Source organism: Meriones unguiculatus, chromosome 10 (genome assembly GCF_030254825.1).
Source record: "Meriones unguiculatus strain TT.TT164.6M chromosome 10, Bangor_MerUng_6.1, whole genome shotgun sequence".
NCBI lineage: Eukaryota > Metazoa > Chordata > Mammalia > Rodentia > Muridae > Meriones > Meriones unguiculatus.
The window spans coordinates 13,920,922-13,942,388 of NC_083358.1; the positions used below are offsets into that span (position 1 = coordinate 13,920,922).

Here is a 21,467-nt window from a genome sequence, read left to right on the forward strand (position 1 = left end):
ACACGATTCACATGGAACAAAATGTGACATCTGTTTTCCTTAGTTTTAGCTCTCTTAACACACTCTCCTGTTTCATCTGTTTTCTTAAAAGTGACATGATCTCGTTCTTCCGAGTGGCTAAAATAAAACTCCTCTGTATGTGTGCACCAGTTCACTCACTCTTCTGTTGATGAGCACCGTGGTTGGTTTTATAACTTGGCAAACAGGTTGCTCTTCTTTGTCTGCATCAGTTCTAACAGATGGTTCTTACTACAATCATGACAGGATGCAAAAAGAGGGGCCAGATCCTCCTGGCTTTGATCCTCCTGGATTCAGGAGGGTGTGTTCCTGTGTGCTCTTACCCTTGAGGCTAATCTGGTCAGTAGCACTGTAGACTCCCTGAGATCAGCACCATGGTGAGAGAGACAGAGACAGATAGAGAGATGAGAAAGAGAGGTGGAGACACAGAGATACAGAGAGAAGAGAGAAGGGAGACAGACACACAGAGAGACAGAAGAGAGAGAGAGAGAGTTCATATGCACATGCCTGCAGGCATGTGGAGGCCAGACGACAGCCTTGGGCATCATTCCTTAGGTGCCAAACATCCATCTTTGTGTGAGTATGGACATGGCAAGATGGTGTGTACTCAGGTGCACTCAGGCCGCATGACTGCACGTGGAAAGCCAGGAATTGACCTCAGGGTTCTTTCTTAATCACTTCTGTTTGATTTTATGGTGGTCTCTCACTGAACCTGAAGGTCATCATTTCAACTGGACTGTCTAGCAAGTGAGCCCCTGGCATGTACTCGTTTCCACCCCAGCACTGGGGTTACAGACTTGTACTGCCATGTCCAGGTTTTTCATGGGTTCTGGGGATCTAAACTCGGATGCTTATACCTGGGCAGCAAACAGGCACTAACTGAACCATCTCCTTATGCTTGGGCCGCATTACTAACTGAGCCATCTCCCCAGCCCTTTGCCCATTTGCTTAGTGCTGGCTGCCACTGAGCCTCAGGTGGCTCTGCCTGCTTTTATCCTGCTAACCCTGAGATTGCAAACAGGCATCTGGCTTTTTTTTTTTTTTCTTTACAAACATGGGTTCTGAGGCTAGAACTTAGGTCCTCAAACCTACACACCAAGAACTTTGCCCGTTAAGCTCTCTCTCCAGCCCCCAACACCTCTTTTGATTTGATCTAGATTTGATGTTTATATTAGAGCCCTGAACATAGCTGTACTAAAATATTAATAAAGGACAGGGACCATAATGCGGCTATCAATAAATGCCCGGAACTCTAACCTGGTTGTCTTCAGGTTGAGGAGTTCAGTGGCCCCAGATCCCTTCAGAAAGCAGGCCTACGTAATTCACGTCAACAGTATGAAGGGAGGCTTTCTGCACTGCCAGAGAGGTCAGCCATCTACCCAGCAATTACACCGCTGTCAGATTGTAAATACACATTTGCAAATGCCTCTGTAATTGCTCAGAAATAGCTCAGGCCTGCTCATGCAGGGCTAGTTACAGAATGTTAATGGAGATGCTCACCCAACATCTGCTTTCCCGGTTGGATCCAGATTTGTGCCATTTAAACATTGATGGGCATAAAGCAGTGAACTGGGTACTTGCCTCTGCCAACTTTGAGGTGGGGGGGGAAGCCCCAACACTCAGCAGCAATGGACACTTCTCTGGCAGATTGACAGGTTTAGTGAGGGCATCAGATTTTCAGCCATAGTTAAGAAAATCTAATAATACTACTCAGTATGATGTAAAATTAGCATTGCAGAGTTGTAGTTATATGGCTTTACTTACCAGACTCTCTGACCTTGGCACAGTTGATATCCTAATTAAACACAGAAATCCCTGCTGGGGCTGAGGCATGGTCTGTGGTGATGGCCACTGAGGAGGCAGTAGATCTCAAAGCATGCAGCTTGGAATTCTTGTCTTTCTGATTTGGGATTTATGTTTGAAATCAGTGTTTTGTTTGCTATCAGCACACTGGGAGATGGCTGGTTATATCTGGAGGCATATAGGCCTCTCCTGCTTATCTGTTTTGGCTGCTTTGGATGTCTACCGCCTTCCCCCTCCTGGGCCTATGACACCCTGTGCACATCACAGAATTTTCACATAAAGAGTTGGGGCTGGGATATCAATTTTGTTTGTAATCCCTTGAGGTTGGGTGAACACTCATCTTGTCATTTTCAAGTATTCTAGTATATTATTTAGGGTTGCGGCACTATTGCAATGAAAGTGCCCAAAATTATAATACAGAAAGATAGCAGAATTTTATTACTGTCCTCCATCACTGACTCCTGTGAACAGCTTGGCTTGAAGGGCGGCCTTTCTCCATAATGTCACTCAGGGAACCAGGCACTGACCATTCTTTGCATTTTGCCATTCCTTTAGGGATTTCTCCATCTACCCCTAAATGTAGATATTTCCATACTGCAGCTCATAGAAGACAGAAATGAAGCTTGATGGAAGCTGTCTTCTCTCTTACATTGAACATAACTGGCAAAGTGATCTCTCCCCTACATCTCCTTGCCCCAAACTAAACCCCAGGGGCCCATTTAATGGCAAAGGATCCTGGGGAGTCTGCTGACCTAGCTTAAATTCTACTGTCATAGATTCCATGGCGGGTAAAGTATGTGTTAGCTTGTGTGTGTGTGTGTGTGTGTGTGTGTGTGTGTGTGCGTGCGCACATATGAACATGTGTGTGGAGGTCAGAGGACCATCTTAGGTGTCATTCCTCTGGCACTGCCAACATCTTTTTTGAAACAAAGGCTCTCACTGACCTGGAGCTTGCCAAATAGGGTAGGCTGCCTGCATAGTAAGCCTCAGAGATGCCTGTTTCTGTGTCCCCAATGCTGGGATTACAAATGTACATTGCCACATCTGGGTCATTTTACATGGGCAATGGCAGTCCAACTCAGACCCTTATACTTGCAAGACTGAATTGGTCAAGATATCTCCCTAGTCCCAAGAGGGTAAGTTTGAATGACTAACCAGAAGGGTTTTTTAATTTAATTTTATTAATTACACTTTATTCACTTTGTATCCCCCCATAAGCCCCTCCCTCCTCCCCACCCGATCCCACCCTCCCTCCCCCTTCTTCACTCATGCCACTCCCCAAGTCCACTGATAAGGGAGGTCCTCCTCTCCTTCCTTCTGATCTTAGTCTATTAAATCCCATCAGGAGTGGCTGCATTGTCATCTTCTGTGGCCTGGTAAGGCTGCTCCCCCCTCAGGTGGAGGTGATCATATAGCAGGCCAATCAGATCATGTCAGAGGCAGTCCCTCTTCCCATTACTATGGAACCCACTCGGACACTGAACTGCCATGGGCTACATCTGTGCAGGGGTTCTAGGTTATCTCCATGAATAGTCCTTGGTTGGAGTATGAGTCTGGGAAGACCTCTGTGTTCAAATTTTGGTTCTGTTGCTCTCCTTGTGGAGTTCCTGTCCTCTCCAGATCTTACTATTTCCCACTTCGTACATAAGATTCCATGCACTCTGCCCAAGAGTTGGCCATAAGTCTCAGCATCTGCTTTGATAGTCTGCAGGGCAGAGCCTTTCAGAGGCCCTCTGTGGCAGGTTTCTAGGTTGTTTAACAATTTAATTTCACGTTTTTAAAAAATTTATTATTTATACAACTTTCTGCCTGCATGTGTGCCTTTGCACCAGAAGAGGGCACCAGATCTCACTATAGATGAGGATGAGCCATCAAGTGGTTGCTGGGAATTGAACTCAAGACCTTTGGAAGAACAGTCAGTGTTCTTAACTTCTGAGCCATCTCTGCAGCCCCTTAGCCAGAAGTTTTTGTCACAGAAAACAACAGATTAAAAATTCGCTGCTAAGCTTACAGACAGAAGCCTGGCAGAGTTGTCCTCTGAGAGACTCTACCCAGCAGTGCCTCACAGATGCTGAGACTCAGAGCCAAACATTGGGCAATGTGTAGGGAGTCTTGTGGAAAAGTGAGAAGAAAAAGAAAAGGATCTGGAGGTGACAGGAGCTCCACAAGAAAAACAACAGAGCCAACTAACCAGGGCCCAGAGGGGCTTGCTGGGACTGAAGCATCAACCAAAGATCACGAATGAACTGGACCGAGGCTCTGACAAAGATGTAGCCGATGGGCAGCGCAGGCTTCATGTGGATCTTCTAGTAAGGGAGGTGAGGACTACATCAGACAAGGAAGGACTCATTCTCACTTGCCAGCTTTTTGACCACTCCCCCTGGCAGGACTGCCTTGCCAGGCCAGGGGAAAAGGACACACTCAATCCTGCCTGATGCAACTTGATGAGCTGGGGTGGGTGGGAAAGGGAGCTCCTCTTTTCTGAGGAACAGGCGAGGGGGTAAAGAGAGGGTGGGACTGGGAGAGGAGGAGAGATGGGGCTACAACCAGGATGTACTATGAACAAAATTTGTAATTAATTAAAATAAACCAATAAATAAGTTAGTAGGCAACACTCTAAAAAATGTTTAAAATACTTTAAAATGAGATAAATGTTCCAAGCCATATATATATTCACAACAAATATTTATTATGTGCCAGATAAAACTCAAAATATTCGCATTGTGGGTAAAATTATACTGCCCTGCCAAAGCATTTTTCCACTTGGGAAAGACTTTTGATGTTATAGATGAAAAACGGCAACTGTAAACCAGGCAAGGCCTTTACCTTCACGTTGCAGGAAAAATAGTCACACCTGTCAGGTCCCACTTACTAACCACGTTGTTCCGTGCATTAGCTCACGCAAAAACCTCGTCGGTGTTCTTTTAGGCTTTGTTGCGTTCACAACTTGCTTGAAGGATATTTCCGAAGAAAGGTCTTCTCGCAAGACGGTATCAGGTCATTGAGATCAAACTCGATCTCAAAGGAGGGACGTTTTTCCAAAATAATTAAGGCAGCCAGCACAGCCAGTTTTGAGGTCATTCCCTTGATTAGGTACTTCACACCAGTTTCAGGGTCTGTATACTCAAAGCAATGTATGACTAAATGGTAGCCAGAGTGTGTAAAGTGGTTCTGGTAGTAGACTTGGGGCTGCAGGAAATAGTCCAAAGGCACGAGGAACACATCCTTAACTTCGTCAGCATTAGGCTGGGGCCGGAAGTTGTGGTCTAGAAAACCCACTACGGGGGTCACCAGCACGTCTTTCTGAAAGCAGAGACCAAAATCCACACGTTACAAAGTACAGCCATGTCATTTCAAAGATTAAACTCGGGCCACTTCTGAGAGAGGAAAGACCAAAGCAAGGATAGATGGTTTAAAGAGGGCCAGGGGTGGAAGGTGGGGTGTCCCAGACATAAATTCATGCCCCCCTGTGTAACAGAGATGCTCTACCTGAGTTGGCATCTGAAAGTGTGTGTGTGCGTGTGTGTGCGCGTGTGAGAGCGTGTGAGATTCAAATGGCCATGAAGTGGTGTTATTCAAAATGTAATCCCCTTGACTTGGGAATCACCTTTGTGTGAGTGTATCTACTTTATAAATCCTTCTGTGCAAGTAAAGACACACAAGCAAAGTGAAAGTATTATCTGCAAGCAGCTCCAACCTCCACAGTCACTACTTCTCACTGATGGATACACAGGTTAAATTATGGTTGAAGTCATATCATACATTGGAATGGAGTCATATACCCTTTCCTCCTGGTGAGGAAGGGGCATGAGGCCTTAAGAACAGAAAAGTGACAGGATATTGCTTGTGGCATGCTTCTATTTAGAGGAAATAGAGACATAAAACGGAAAGCCATGTATTTATAATAATACATATATTATTATAAATTATTGTAATATATAAGCCATATATTTATCACCTATGCATTTGTACTTTGGAGGGGTAGTTTTATTTTATGAGCACAAATGCTTGCAAATGAGACAGAGTTCCTGCTGGATGGAGGGGCTTCACCTTCTATTGGAAAGCCTGCAAGAGTGACTGGGACTGAACATAGATGTGATCTCTAAATTGAAGTTCCTGGGTCATCGAAAAGAGACTGGAGAAAGCCAGAGGCAGGTATATTGTGAGGTGGGAGTCTAGAGAAGGTTAAACAGGCTTATGGGAACCTCTCATGGGGGGAGACAGCCAGAAAGTATTTAAGAATGGAAACAGGTCATACTGTTAACTGCATCCAGGGTGAATAACAACCTTCAGATAGAGAGGAGACAAGGACAACATAGACCTTAAATGGTCTTAGGGAAGTAAATCTGAGGTCATAGGTCACCAAAACCCTCAGCCATGCTGGGTCCTGAGTATGGGTGAACTCTCAGAGGTCATCAGTTCTCCTGGAGCAGAAGCTGGGCTGAGGACTGAGATGCAAGCAATTTCTTATGGAAGTGCTATCAGGAGATACTGGAGAGGGGCTAAAAATGGGAGAGCAACAGCTCGGTGAAGAAGGCGGGCAGGGTGCTGTGGAGAACATTCCACCTGGAGACGAGCTGGGTTTTCCTCCCCAGCCACTGGAGGAGGACAGCTTTGCAGAGTGTCAGTTGACATTCTTCTGACCCTCTGTGTGTGATGTCCACCAAGCTCTCTCCAGTCACCCAATGTGAGTTCTTGGCAAGAGCTGCTGGCTACCAGAAACACATGGCAGGAGGGAAGGATGGACAAAGAGGTCTCAAGACAGTCCCAACAGGGTATTTCAGAATGAGTTGTCTTACTACAGTCCCTGAAGTATTGAGGCCAACGAACCATGGGCCCAAACCTCCAAAAGTATGACCTGAAGTAAATCTCCCTTCTGTGTTCTAGTTTCATTTCTATCACTGTGAAAAAGACAGACATTTTCACCAAAAGTCATTTTGGTTGAGAAAGGATTACTTTCCTCACAACTTTTGCTCACAGTGCATCACTGAGGGAAGTCAAGACCGGGACTAAAACCTCAAACCCTACACACACACACACACACACACACACACACAGGCCAATCTGATCTAAATAATTCCGTTGAGACCCTCTGCTCAGATTTTGGCAATTTGATATGTAAAATTAACCATCATACCCTGTAAGTTGCTTGGATCAGGTATTTGTTAGAGTAACAGAAAGCTGGCTGAGGCATCTGTGAACTCCATTATTCTCTTCACCCACAAACAATAACCCTAGGGATTGTGGAGCCTACTCTGGCTTGAGGACCTTTTAACAGCTTTAGCTCAATGAGTCAATAGAATTCTAAACTCGACTACCTAAAATGTGTTGGGGACTTGGTAGACATGAATTGAAAATCACCCCATTTAGAAATGCAACTAAAGAGGAAGACACTGCCACATTTCCCTCCCTTTAATGCTCTTTTTACTCTGTGTCTCACTATCTCTGTCTCCCTGTCTCTGTGTATCTGTCAACTGGCTACAATCTGGTATGGAGGATGGGGTCAAGGGCAGAAGAGAAAACAACAGGAAAAGTAGTTTTAAAAAAGGCATGGGTTTAGTTCGTAATAATGTTCTATCCTTGTTTCTTAGCTGTGACACTACCACAGCAGTCAGGGTGTGGTGACATGAGAACAGATGACCACTAACCTTTAACCATCCTGGACACGAACTTAAAGGGTTAAAGTACATTTATACTGATAAAGGAATGCTGGCATGCAAGTTAAAATCGGCAAGTTGACTCCTGAAGTCTACTCGCACAGCAGTGACTGTTCCAATGCAACAGCCAACAGCTCTCGGCTATCCTAGCTCCAGGTTTTCCTGTGCTGTTTGGTTTATAGAATAAGGATGCCCCAAGCCACACAGGAATGCAGTAGCAAACACTGGCAGCTTTTAGGCAGCTTGTCAAATGATCTTGCTCTTCTTTTCCCAAACTGTAACCTTAGTCTAACCAAGAGGAGCCCTGGGGCTGGAGAGCTGGTTCAGGAGTGGTGAGCACCTGCTGTTCCTTAGAGGACCAGAGTTAGGGTTCCAAGCATCCACATCAGGTGGCTCCCGACTGCCTATAACTTCAGTTCTAGCAGATTCGACACTCACCTTCGGTCTCTGTGGGATCCTGCTTGCACATTCATCACCACCCCCACACATTCATAAATAAAAACAAAACGTTTTCTAAAGTTCCTTAACCATGAGGTACCCGAACTGAAGGACATCCAGTATAGCCTAAAACTGCCGTGATAAACATGAAATGTGGGAAAGCATCTCAGACCCAGGGACCACAGCAACCTGACAATCAAATGCAGGTGGTATATAAGATAGGCTTGGGGTAGCAGGCCCCTTAGGCCTGTGACAAGAGGATGCTTTATCCCAAGGCATGTACCAAAATGGGTGACATTAGAGTAAGCAGAAAGCATTGGCCCCCTCCAAGGGGATACTGTCTAGTATGTTGCACAATAGTGTATTATTTTTCAACTGAATCCTCAAACTAAATGTATACTGGAGAAAAGTACACACGAACCGAACATTAATGGAACGATTCTGAGTACGCCCTGGGTTCCACGGCTCCCCTCTGAAAATCACTGGGAGAGCTCCCCACTTTCTTCTGGATGTGTCGAGAGGGGCTTATGCACTTCTCCTGGCTGTGTGCACAGGGCTCTTGGGAATTATGTTTGAACAAGTGGGGAGCCCCCTGGGGCCCCAGGAGGGCCCATGGCGGTCCTTACATCAAGCAGGTATGGCACCAGGTGAGAGACCACATCCACTTGGTGGGGCTGCAGCCCCACCTCCTCCTGGGCCTCCCGGAGAGCAGTGGCTGTGTCATCCTCATCCACCGGGTCCCTCTTTCCTCCAGGGAAGCAGACTTCTCCAGGTGACCTTCTCAGCTGGGAGCATGGAAAAACAGTTACAAAGTGAGATTTCAAGTTCAGAACCATTTAGGCGTTCAACAATATTATTAACTCAACACTGGCAGCGTCCAAGATATGTTTTTCCTTGAATCCTTAAGACAAGTCAACAACAGAAAACAGGACTGTCGAGATGGTAAGGACACAACTTGAGTTTGAATTTCAACCCAACAATGGTGGAAGGGGAAAAGTGATGCTTGAAAGTAATTTCCTGACCTCACATGAATGCCATGGTGTACATGCTTAAGCACATGCGCGTGCGCACACACACACACACGCACACACACAAACATATTACACTAATAACTTTATTATAAATGTTGGGAAATGTTTGTTTAGAAAAAGTCCCCATCTGAAATAGATATTTTATATAGTATTTTCCTAGGTCATGAAACTATAAAAACCTTTTTACTCACTCAACATTAATATTAAATTAAAGTTTGCTACTTATATGTGCAGTATATGAGCTACTTTTCTATCTCACCACACATCCACTAGACATGATTTTTAATATATTACATTTTAATGTATTACATGTGGGACATGAAAATATCCCTGATGAAAACCATAATTTAACTACATAGATAATGTGTGTACTTGAAGAAAAATAACACAGCATAGAAAACATACCTTAAGATGTAGCCCTACTTTGTTTGGCAAACTCCCATCTTCAAAAATATTTCAATTCATTGGTATGTTTTAAATGATTTTATTTATTCAGAGTATTTTATATGTATGTATTGTATGTAGTGCATAATTCTCCTATGCCCACTGCGTTCCTTTCTCTTCCCACCCATTAGAGTTTCCTCAGTCTCCCTAACCACTTTTCCTTTTCCTATTATATCATATATTCATACCTGATTCTATCTATATAAAATATAAGACCACAAGTAAAAGAAATCAGTATATGATTAAACATACTGCATTTATTTTCTTACAATGGTCTGATTTTGATTTTCTTTTCCTGCTTTCAATTTTCAGTTCATATAGCTACACCACATTTTCCTGATCCCTTCCTCCACTGGTAGACATCTAGGTTGTTTCCATAATTAATCTATTGTAAATAGTGCCTCCAGGAACATGGGTGTGGAAGCATCTCTGTGATTTGTTGGTCTGAAATACTTTGGTTAAAAAGAGTGGAATATCTGGGTTGTATGAACAGCATTCTTAATTTTTTTTAAACCTCTAATACTGACGTCACAGTGACTGGACGTTTATAGTCCCACCAGCTGTGTATAAAGTTCCCTGTGTATAAAGTGCCCCGCAAACTGTTAAAAGAAAATGTCAAGAAAAACTTCAAAAAATAATGTAGGGATTGAGAAAGATATCCCATGTTGACACTGGCTTCCAATTGCAATCAAATACACACATACACACATACACACACACACGCAAATATCTTACACTAATAACATTGCGAACTTCCCTCATTCCTGATTTTTCTCAACATGCCTCTAAAAGACAACATAAACACATAAACAGACACCAATGAGGATGTGTAAAAGCTAAAAGAAAGTATACTATAAAGACAATATTATCAACAGATGATTTTCTCAAGTCTGTTATGGGTACTTAACATATTTGGGGCTTGTGTTTCATAAGACTTGTTCTATAAGCTGCTGTGTTTGGGGAGAAAGATTGAGCCCACTCTGGCCTCAAATTTGCTATGTAGTCAAGGATGACCTTGAACCTTTGACCTTCCTGCTTCCACCTCCCCAGGGAACAGGGTTTGCACCACCATGCCCAGTTTTAGGCAGTGCTGGGCATCCAGGACATAACGCATGCTAGGTGAGCACTCTACCAACTGAGCTACACATCCGAATGGATTTTAGTTTACTTCATGAAAATGAAATCATATATGTGCCCTTCTATGTCTCTCAGCATCTTGTTAGAAAGGTTTTTCCATGTTGTATCACTGGTCAGTACTACATTCCTGTATGGCCGAATAGTGTTCCCTTGTGCAGATCATAGACGATCTCTATTAAGGGCCACACAGACCACGTTAGATTACTGTTATCTCTATTTTCACAGAAAAATAGGTTAAATGACCTGACAGAGTTCACACGGTGAGCTATAAACTGGAGTTTAATTCTAGTTAAGCTGCGTTCTTAATCAGCACACCATGTGCTCATTAAGTTTCTAGGGCCATGGGGCTGGCTCAGCTGGGTAGAAGAGTTTGCTGTGCAAGCCTGATGACTAGAGTTTGGTCCTTAGGATCCACATGAAAAGCTGGATATTATGGTCATGCATCTTCAATTCTAGAATCCTCACAGATAGGCAGAGACAAGAGAACTGGGCAGAAGCTTGAGGTTTCCACTATTAACCCATGATTGTTCTGCAGAATTTGAGAGAACCTGGCATAAGCTCAAAGAGCAATATTTTGGGTTCTATAGCTGGGAAAGTAAGAGATAAAGCCAAGAGAGAACCTGCCCAATAAGAAGGTAGAAGGAGAGAAATGACTCTCAAAAGTATTCCCCTAGCTCCCACACCACAGGCCAGGGCACATACACACTTCCACTCGCACACACAAATATAAATTAAAATAAATAAAAAAGCATTTGCTAAAACAGTATGGCCGAGGAGCCATCACCATTGGTTCCAAATATTTCAACATCTCCGTTTATTTTTACTCACTCACACGGAGAACGAGGAACCTCCCTTTCCCTTCCCCACATCCTGAACTCCAGTCCTTCCTGATTTTCATAGTGTGTCTCCTTGTGTGGCATCCCAGTCATTCCCTCCTTTCTCATCTCTAAGGGATGCAGCCCTTGTCCTTTTCCGTTCCGCTGTGCCAAACTTCTTAGCCAGCCCAATTCAGTTTCTCTTACACCTCACCTACCCTTGTCCATTGTCCTCCCATCCATCTGCTGTGAGAGCCTGACTCAGCAAGACTCTTGGGCCAGCTTCTTGCCAACTGTGTGCAAAAGTCACAGCAGCGTGTGTCTGTTAGAACCACAGGGCGGGAACATGAGCTGAGGCTGCAGCGCTTGGAGCTGTGCCTAGCCCCTAGGCACAGTGATGAAATGAGAACCCCTCAGGTCACTTCTTGATGTTCAGAGTTCAACCAAGATGTCCTGTTGGCATTTTCCGCACCAGGATTGACAGAGCTGTGTAAGGAAAGCTAGAAGCTTGCTCTGTTTCCTCAAATATTGAAACCCTCAGTTACAAGGTAATGTCATTTGGAGTTGAGGCTCTTGGAAAATCATAATAGAGCAAGGCCTTTATCAATGAGATTAGAGCCTTCATAAAGGAAGCGTCCAGATACCCACTGCTCCTTTCACCCTGAGAGCACAAAAGGAAAATCCATTATCTGTGAGGTAGACAGAGGAAGCAGCCCCAAGTGTCTGATGGGCGTATGCCTTGACAATGAACTTCCCAGCCTCCACAACCCTGAGAAATGTTTGCTGTTCATATACCATCCAGCATAGGGCACTTTGTTACAGTATTTTGAGAGGACCAAGGCCGCTATGAACTTTATTCATCTTTCTATACCTGAAGACTCTGCTTTAGCAAGCTTTTTATTTTTATTATTCACTTATATTATTTTGTGGTGCCAAAGAACGCCAGGGCTTTCGTGCATACTAGGGAAGTGCTCTCCCGTCATGCTACACTCCTAGCCCTGGGCAAGTCATTTTAAAACATGAAAACTCGTGGTCCCTCCCTGCTGTAAATGAAGAGCTCTACAGCACCTGCTTTGGCAGTGATGGCCTCACACATCTTCTCATCAATGGCAGAAAAGAGAAGAGGGAGAGGAAGGCTGGACCAGTTTCTGTCTACTGCAGAGTGTCTTACAAAAGACTTAAAAATACACTTCCTGTTACATCACTTCTAAAATGTGATTTCTTATTCACAGATTCAACACTACAGTAGCCAGTGACAGGGGCATCCACAAGAACTCAACAGGGCTGTCACCTTCTTGTTACATCACTTCTAAAATGTGATTTCTTATTCTCAGATTCAACACTACGGTAGTCAGTGACAGGGGCATCCACAAGAACTCAACAGGGCTGTCACCTGCCTAGAACTCAGGAACAGTCTGACTACCACTAAAACTTTCCTTCCTTTGAGGCCTATAAGAAGAGATGCCCTCACTCTCTCGTGGACTTGATCTCCAAGCAGAGCCCCTACCTTGCTGTGTCAGCCCGTGATATTATTAACTCTTTGAATACACATCTTACCCAAAAGGATAATCCACCTAATGTTCCCTTAAGCCCTAAGCTCAGAATCTTTCAGCCAATTGAAAGGCCCCCAGACCCCAGGAATCCAGGTTTATAAAAGGAGACCTTACCTATGCAACAAGAAACAACCACGGTTGGGGAGTACCACTATGTGCCAGGCACGGAGGCAACAACACTCTTTCAAACACTGCACACAGGGCAGCTGTCAGCCCCATCACCAGAGAGGAGAAAATGGAGGTTTTAAGACATTAAGAACTTGCCTCCAGGGGGCCAGTGACATGGCTTTGCTCACACAGCACTTGCGGTGCGTGCGATCCTCGTGGCCTAAATTTGATTTCTGGAAACCTCTTAAAGATTGAAGGAGAGAGCAAACAACACAAAGTTGCCCTCTGAGCTCCACACTTGCACCATGGCATGCATGCCCCTCCCCCATATGCACACATTAACAACAAACAAAAAAGAGTTGTTGTTGTTTTAAAGAAAGGAGAGTGGGGGAAGGACCTTCCAGAACCACCTCCTGTCATCCCAGCTGGTTGGGATGTTGAGGCAGACAAATGGCAAGTCCGAGGCTTGCTGGAGCTACAAGAGTGAGTTCAAGGCCAGTCCATGCAATTTGGTGAGACGCTATCTCTACGTAAGATGTTAAAGGGGGAGCTAGAGCTCCAGCTTGGCATGAGGCCATGGGCAGTCCCCAGTAGCAGCGGCTGCTTGAAGAGCACTCTGCATCCCTCTTTCACAGGCAGGTAGAGCTTGCAGGAAGAATGAATAGGATTTTAACTATTTTGTAAAGGACCTTGAGAGGATGAAGAGATGGCTCAGCAGTTAAGAGCACTTGCTGTTCTTGCAAAGTTCCCAGAACTCATGTGGTAGTTCACAACCTCCTAGAACTCTAATTCCAGTGTATTCAATGCCTTCTTCTGACCCGTGTGGGCACTGAACACACCTGGTGCATATACATTCATTCAGCAAAACACTCATACACGCAAAAAAATAATAAATCTTTAAATATTAAACATAAATAAATAAACATGACCTTTATAGTCATCAGGCCTAACTGTTGTGGCAGCAATATTTAAAAAAAAAAAATCAGAGTACTATTGGCCACAGGCTTTAGTCTTATATGGGCTTTATTGTTCCTCTGATAATCAAAACAGATAGAGAGAGGAGGGGGAGGGAAGGAGGGAGGGAAGAGGGGCCAATAAGCATTTCTTCTGTGCTTAGGAGCAGAGCTGAGAATAGATCCCATTTTCCTGGTTCCAGCTAAGAGCCTCTCTCCTTTAAGAAACTGGATTTTGATCACTATGGACTTCTGTCACTTGCCTGTCCCACAGTAAGAAGGATCAGCACACTTCCGTCAAATCAGGGTATTTCTTTACATATTTCTTTATTTACTTGTGTGTTTATATATTTGTTTATTTACATATATATATATATATATATGCTATCAATGAGACATTTTGAATTATTCTACTTGAAAGGCCATGCTACTCTGCAGTCCATCTACTTCTATCTTGGATAACCTTGAAATGACCATTTCTTCAACTCTCTCTTGGGGAACATTCCCAACAGCAAGGAGGGGCTGCATGGGAGAGGCCTAGTGGAATACGTCTGTAAAGTGAGATGGTTCATAACTTCAGCCTGTGTTCAGCTGGCTTCAGGGCCTAGGCTACAACAGTGTGATCTAGCTTACCTGCAGTGGATTAGTCTAACAGAGGCACTGGTAAGGGGGTAATTTTCCATCCCCATTCTGCAAGGATTAGGGCACAGTCTGGAGACATGATGTCATCACACAGATGTCCGTGTGTGTGTGTGTGTGTGTGTGCTGCTGCTGTCATGGTAGAGGTCAAGACAACAGTACACAATCCGCAGTGCATGAGTAGGGTCCTCAACACAGAATGTTCTGGACCCAAATGCTGTTTAAAGCACCAACGGTAAAGAACCCTGATCTAAAAGTGTTTCTATTTCTTATAAAGTAAATGTCTTTTTTTTTTTTTTCCTTCTTTTCCTTCTTTCTAAAAACTCTTTGTTTTTAAAATGGCATTTGGCTGAGAAGGTGGCTCAATGGGTAAAAATGCTTGCTTGTACAAGTTTGTATCTCCAGCACCCAGTTAATGATGCTGACATGGTTGGGAATCCCTATAACTCCAGTTCTGAGGTAGGGTGGAGGAAAGGAACATCGTTACAGCATACGAGGCATGTGCACCTAAAACCACAGGTTCCAGGTTCAGTGACATGCCCTGTCTCAAGGCAACAAGGCAGATAGTGACAGGAAGCCACTCAATGTCTTCCTCTGCCCTCCATAATCATGTACACACACACACACATACTCACACACAGACTCACACACTCACACATACACACTGAAAAACAAATACCAAAACTTGAGGTCAGCACTTGGGAGGCCGAGACAGGCAGATTTTCATAAGTTCAAGGCCAGCCTGAGCTACAGAGCAAACCCATGTCTCAAAATCATGTAACAAACAAAAGTCTGCTTCATCCGGTGGCTTCCACTAGCCCCCCAACGCCATGACTTCAAAAGCTCATTTGATAGCGGCAGCCTTGAAGTGAAGACGAAGTGACAGCAGTGTGTTTTCAAGTGCCCCGAGATGTCACAAGACAGCCTCTTGTCACCTACCTTGTCTGAGCGGACAGTGAACAGCAAGTACAGCTTTCCTTCTTTGACCAGCAACGGCAGAAGAACAGAGTACTTATTAGGGGACAAGTGGGAATATCTGGTCCCAACATCAAACCTTCTCAAACGGGCCTTGGCATCATCTATCAGATTGTTCCTAAGACAAGGCAAAATCTCTAGTAAGCAGACCTGTGGCAGAAGGCTCCTAGCCCTGCCAATCTCTGTGTGTGTGTGTCCATTTGGATTTTGTTTCTGGGTCTCATTATAGTTTTCCAATAACCTGGCAGAAATCACAGCACTTAAATTGCATGCATTGGCAAGCCTGAATGAGGCAAAAAACACTAAGTCCGCATTGCATACATGAGTTCACTTTGAAAGGCAAATTAAATTTAAAAATGCAAGTGTAAGACAGGTTACACATGTATGTAAAACCTGTATGTGAGAGGTAAAGGTAGGCGGACCAGGTGTCAAAGGTTACCCTCAGCAACACAGTGAGTTGTGACAGAACACCTTACCTCAAAACAAACAAAAGCCCAACCAAACAATATATGATAAAACATTCCCCCAATGACTTAACACTTGAACTTTGATATCTGTAAGTATGCTGTGACTCACTGTAATCTCAGCTATTTGGGAGGCTGAGGCAGGAGGATCAAAAGTTCAAAGCATCCCCCAGATACAGAGTGAGTTCAAGGTTTGAACCCTAGACCCAGTTTCTAAATAAATAAACAAACAAACAAATAAATAAAGGGCTTTTCCAAAATAATAATAATAATAATAATAATAGTATAGCTCAGCACTAGAGCATTTGCTTTATGCTCTTACTTATACAGGAGCCCAGGTTCTGTTCCTGGTACTTTGGGAAGGAAATACTATAGTTACACACAGACAGGACAGGTGTGTCAAAAGGTCTTTATGAGGCTTGCCTAGTCCTTCTGCCATATTCCCAAATCCAAATGCCCCATAAAGGTAATTCTCAAATTCCAACATGCGCAGAATCTGCTAGAAGGCTGCTCACTACAGGCTGCAGGACTTACCCTAAAACATGACTGAGGGACTTTAAGGTGAGGCCCGGGGAATGAGCACTTGGTCCACCTTCAGAGTGACAAGGTTGCTGCTATGGCAGCTCGAGGAACTGACCTTTGAGAACCATTACTGACGGTTGTGCAAATAGATTCACCACCATGTTTCATGGAGCCCTTTCTGGGTCTCCCAGACAAACACATCATGCTGCTGAGCTCCATAGTGTGTTAAATAGTGGCCTCATCTCTGTCAACTTAGAACCTGGGAATGTGACTTTACTTAGCAATGGATCTTTGCAGATGTTAATAGTTACGGTTCTACCCTGGACTTGGGGGAACTCCCAATCCAATGACAGATGTCTGGGAAGGAGGAGAAGAGGCTAAAGAGAGGCACCCATGGAGACAGAGAAGGGACCAAAGTGCTGCAACTACAGGCCAAGGATGACCAGAAGCCACTGGAAGCTGGAGGAGGCAAAGAAGTCCTCCTAGAGACTTCTGATGCTGTTCCTGCTGACAGGCTGGTTTTGAACTGGACTTCAGACCCAAGAGAGGACAGATCACTGTTCATTAAACCTCACGGTTTGTAGGACTTTGCCATGGTAGCCTTAGAAAGTGAACATTAGATTCCATCTACCAAAATTAAGTCAAGATCAGGTAGAAAGATTGAATAGTCCTATATCCCCCAAGGAAATAGAAGCAGTCATCAACAGTCTCCCTTCCAAACAAAGCCCTGGGCCAGATGGTTTCAGCACAGAATTCTACCAGACCTTCAAAGAAGTGCTAACTCCAATTCTCTTCAAACTATTCCACAAAATAGAAACAGAAGGAACATTACCAAACTCATTCTATGAAGCCACAGTCACCTTGATACCTAAACCACACAAAGACCCAACAAAAACAAAGAGAACTTCAGACCTATCTCTTTTATGAACATTGATGCAAAAATACTCAAGTATTTTAACTTGCAAACCGAATCCAAGAATACATAAAAGACATCATACACCATGACCAAGTAGGCTTCAACCAGAGAACTCCTTTAGTTGATAAACACCTTCAGCAAAGTGGCTGGATACAAAATTAACGCAAAATACCAAAGACAAAAGGGCCAAGAAGGAAATCAGGGAAACAACACCCTTCACAATAGCCACAAATAACATAAAGTACCTTGGGGTGACTCTAACCAAGCAAGTAAAAGACCTGTTTGAAAAAAACTTCCAGTCTCTGAAGAAAGAAATTGAAGACGATATCAGAAGATGGAAATATCTCCCATGCTCATGGATCGGTAAGATTAACATAGTGAAAATGGCCATCCTGTCAAAAGCAATCTACAGATTCAATGCAATTCCCATCAAAATACCAACACAATTCTTTACAGACCTTGAAAGAAAAATTCTCAACTTCATATGGAGAAACAAAAAACCCACAATCTCCAAAATGATCCTGTAAAACAACAGATCATCTGGAGGTATCTCCATCCCTGATCTCAAGCTGTACTTCAGAGTAATAGTCATAAAAACTGCATGGTATTGGCATAGAAACAGAAAGGTGGATCAATGGAACTGAACAGAAGACCCACACACCTATGAATACTTGATTTTTGATAAAGAAGTCAAAAGTATAAAATGGAAAAAAAAAGACAGCATCTTCAACAGATGGTGCTGGTCCAACTGGATGTCTACATACAGAAAAATGCAAATAGATCCATATTTATCACTCTGCACAAAACTAAAGTCCAAGTGGATCAAAGACCTCAATATAAAACCAGATACACTAAATCATTTAGAAGAAAAAGTGGGGAAGAGCCTAGAACTCATTAGGACAGGAGACAACTTCCTGATCAGAACACCAACAGCACAGGCTCTGTGAGCAACAATAAATGGAACCTCATGAAACTGAAAAGCTTCTGTAAAGCAAAAGACACTGTTGTCAGAACAAAATTACAGTTTACAGACTGAGAAAAGATCTTCACCAACCCTGTATCTGACAGAGGGCTGATATCCAGAATATAAAAAGAACTAAAGAAGTTAAAAAAGCAATAAATCAAGAAATCCAATTTAAAAATGGGGTACGGAGTTAAACAGAGAATTCTCTGTAGAGGAACACAGAATGGCAGAGAAACACTTAAAAAGATGTTCAACGTCCTTAGTCATCAGAGAGATGCAAATCAAAATGACCCTGAGATTTCACCTTACACCCGTCAGAATGGCTAAGATCAGAAATTCAAGTGACAACACATGCTGAAGAGATTGTGGAGAAAGGGGAGCCATCCTCCATTGCTGGTGGGAATGCAAACTTGTACAACCACTTTGGAAATCAATCTGGTGCTTTCTTAGATTATTAGGAATAGTGCTTCCTCAAGATCCAGCTATAGCACTCCTAAGCATATATCCAAAAGATGCTCAAGTACCCAAGGACATTTGCTCAAACATGTTTATAGCAGCTTTATTTGTTATAGCCAGAACCTGGAAACAACCCAGATGTCCCTCAACTGAGGAATGGATACAGAAGGTGTAGTACTTTTACACAATGAAATACTACTCAGCGATTAAAAACAAGGAAATCATGAAATTTACAGGCAAATGGTGGGATCTAGAAAAGATCATCCTGAGTGAGGTATCCCAGAAGCAGAAAGACACACATGGTATACACTTATTAATAAGTGGAAATTAGACATAAAATATAGAATAAACATATTAAAATCTGTACACCTAAAGAAGCTAAACAAGAAGGAGGACCCTGGGTAAAATGATCAATCCTCACTTAGAAAGACAAATGGGATGGACAGTGGAAGTAGGAGAAAACAAGTAACAGGACAGGAGTCTCATGCAGAGGGCCTCTGAAAGCCTCTACCTAGCAGTGTATCAAAGCAGATGCTGAGACTCACAACTAAACTTTGGGCAGAGTGCAGGGAATCATATGAAAGTATGGGGAGTTAGTATGACCTGGAGAGGACAAGAGCTCCACAAGGACCAAATATATCTGGGCACAGAGGTCTTTTATGAGACTGTATATCCAACCAAGGACCATGTATGGATATAACCTAGAACTCCTTCTTGGATATAGCCCAAGGTAGCTCAGTATCCAAGTGGGTACCCTAGTAAGGGAACAGGGACTATTTCTGACATGAACTCAATGGCTGGCTCTTTGACACACACCCCTCCCCCCAGAAGGAGGAGCAGCCTTGCTAGGCCACAGAGGAGGACACTGCAGCCAGTCCTGAAGATACCTGATAAGCCAGGGTCAGATGGAAGGGGAGGAGGACCTTCCCTATCAGTGGACTTGGAAAGGGGCAGGGAGGAGATGAGGGAGGGAGGGTAGGATTGCGAGGGAATGAGGGAGCAGGCTACAGCTGGGATACAGAGTTAATAAACTGTAACTAATATTTAAAACAAAATTAGACACTAGTTTTCATCACTCTTTACTATGACTGTGCAAACGCAGATAACTAGGTCAGCCAGAACTCATTTCATCTCAAAAATGGAGCCAGGTGTGCTAGCTTCACACCTGTGTCCCAGTGCGTGCGAGGCTGAGGCAGGAGGATTGCTAAAACTTTGAGATCAGCCTGGGCTACACATGGAAAGGAAATTATGACATCATCTCCTGAAGCCTCCAAGTCCTCAACTGTAACTTGCTTTGGGGTAGGCATGAAGCTAAAGGGCCAGTTCGTACACAGCGAGGTACTCTTACACATCCTTAACAAGCCATTGGTTGGAGGTGTTTGCTTATTCTCGTCCTCCACAAGTCCCCCTCCACCTGTCAGGGAGCTGGCTGCAAATCAATCAAATGTCCTGGAAAGGGTCACTGAAAGCTGGCACACAGGCCCCCGTCCAAAAACAAACAACTAGCCAGCCTAGTGGGAAGAAGACTTTTAAGGAGTCCCTAGAGCTGCCCAGAGGGGGCAGGGAAAAGTCTAAAACTGTCTGGAGACTACACCACCAAAACAGGAGCAACGCTTTGAGCAGGGCACACCCCACTGTTTAATTCTCAGGACAGCCCTGTTGGAAATAACAGGATCGTTTGAGCCCAGATCGGGAGCAGTGCCTTGAGCAGGAACCACGGTCAGGAGTGGTGTGTGTACGTGTGTGTGAATCTTGCTAGGTGAAACCCCCACTCTGTCCCCAGGAGCAGAAGAGCAAAGTCCCGGCTGGAGGCGAGCCCTGAGGAGCCTGAACGGATGGATCGGCAGGGCTATCCAACATGGATAGACTAAGGCCAGAGCAGTCACCAGGGGCCCAGCTAGGTCGGGCTGCAGGGCCTGGAGTCCAGAGAGTTTTACCTGACAGGTTCCCGGAGTCCACAAGGTCGCGGCATTGGCTTTGCAGTACTACTAGCTGCTGGAGACTTCAGGAAGCAAAGCTTCGTGACACGCATGCGCATAGTGGCCCTAGCCTTTGGGGAAATAAAGGGCGGGGACTACGCGAGGAGAAGAGGTTGGGGGCGGGGCTCTTTGAAGAAGCCAGTTTCAGCTACACCGGGAGAGGTGTGTTCGGGGCGGAAGGCGGCGCTGACAAGGTTCAAAGGGCTGAATACACTAAACAGTTTGTTGTCAAAAACCATGGAGCACATGAGAACATTTGCAAGCAGCAATTATAAGAAGTATTTAAGTTAAAAAATGTTATACGTTGTGTGTGTGTGGGCGGGGGAGGGGTGCCATAGCACATGTATGAAGGACGACTTGCAGGGGCCAGTTCTCTCCTTCCACCCTGTGAGTTCCAGGGATGGAACTCAAGCAGGAGAGGGGAAGTTGGGTGGAGAGTTGGGGGCTTGGAAAACCAGCTCCTCACTCCTGGCCGAAGTAGGGTTTCCACCAGCAATATCAATGTCTCCAGCGTCCTGCTCCAATGTACACCCTGCCCAGAGGCACACACCTGCTGAGTCCCAGGAAGGTAGCAGGTCCCCAGTGCAGCGAAGAT

General features: G+C 44.3%; 1 protein-coding gene across 1 annotated transcript; it reads right to left on the minus strand.

Annotated features, from left to right (window-relative positions):
* Nucleotides 1-4,489: 4,489 nt before the first annotated feature.
* On the minus strand, nucleotides 4,490-20,955 carry Nudt7 (nudix hydrolase 7). The gene is made up of 4 exons (XM_021632095.2): nucleotides 20,831-20,955; nucleotides 15,536-15,689; nucleotides 8,543-8,701; nucleotides 4,490-5,124 (listed from the first exon to the last, which is right to left on the minus strand). Exons 1-4 carry the CDS (start codon nucleotides 20,929-20,931, stop codon nucleotides 4,762-4,764), a joined length of 777 nt encoding a protein of 258 aa, XP_021487770.2. The 5' UTR covers nucleotides 20,932-20,955; the 3' UTR covers nucleotides 4,490-4,761.
* Nucleotides 20,956-21,467: the final 512 nt, after the last annotated feature.

Bases quoted from the DNA above. Each gene is read 5' to 3' on its own strand.
- Nudt7 (XM_021632095.2), bottom strand. From the start codon at position 20,931: ATGCGCATGCGTGTCACGAAGCTTTGCTTCCTGAAGTCTCCAGCAGCT. The intron at 15,690-20,830 runs GTAAAACTCTCT...GCCTTGTCTTAG, and splicing joins GGACTCCGGGAACCTGTCAG to GAACAATCTGATAGATGATG. The intron at 8,702-15,535 runs GTAGGTGACAAG...CCATGCTCCCAG, and splicing joins TCACTGTCCGCTCAGACAAG to CTGAGAAGGTCACCTGGAGA.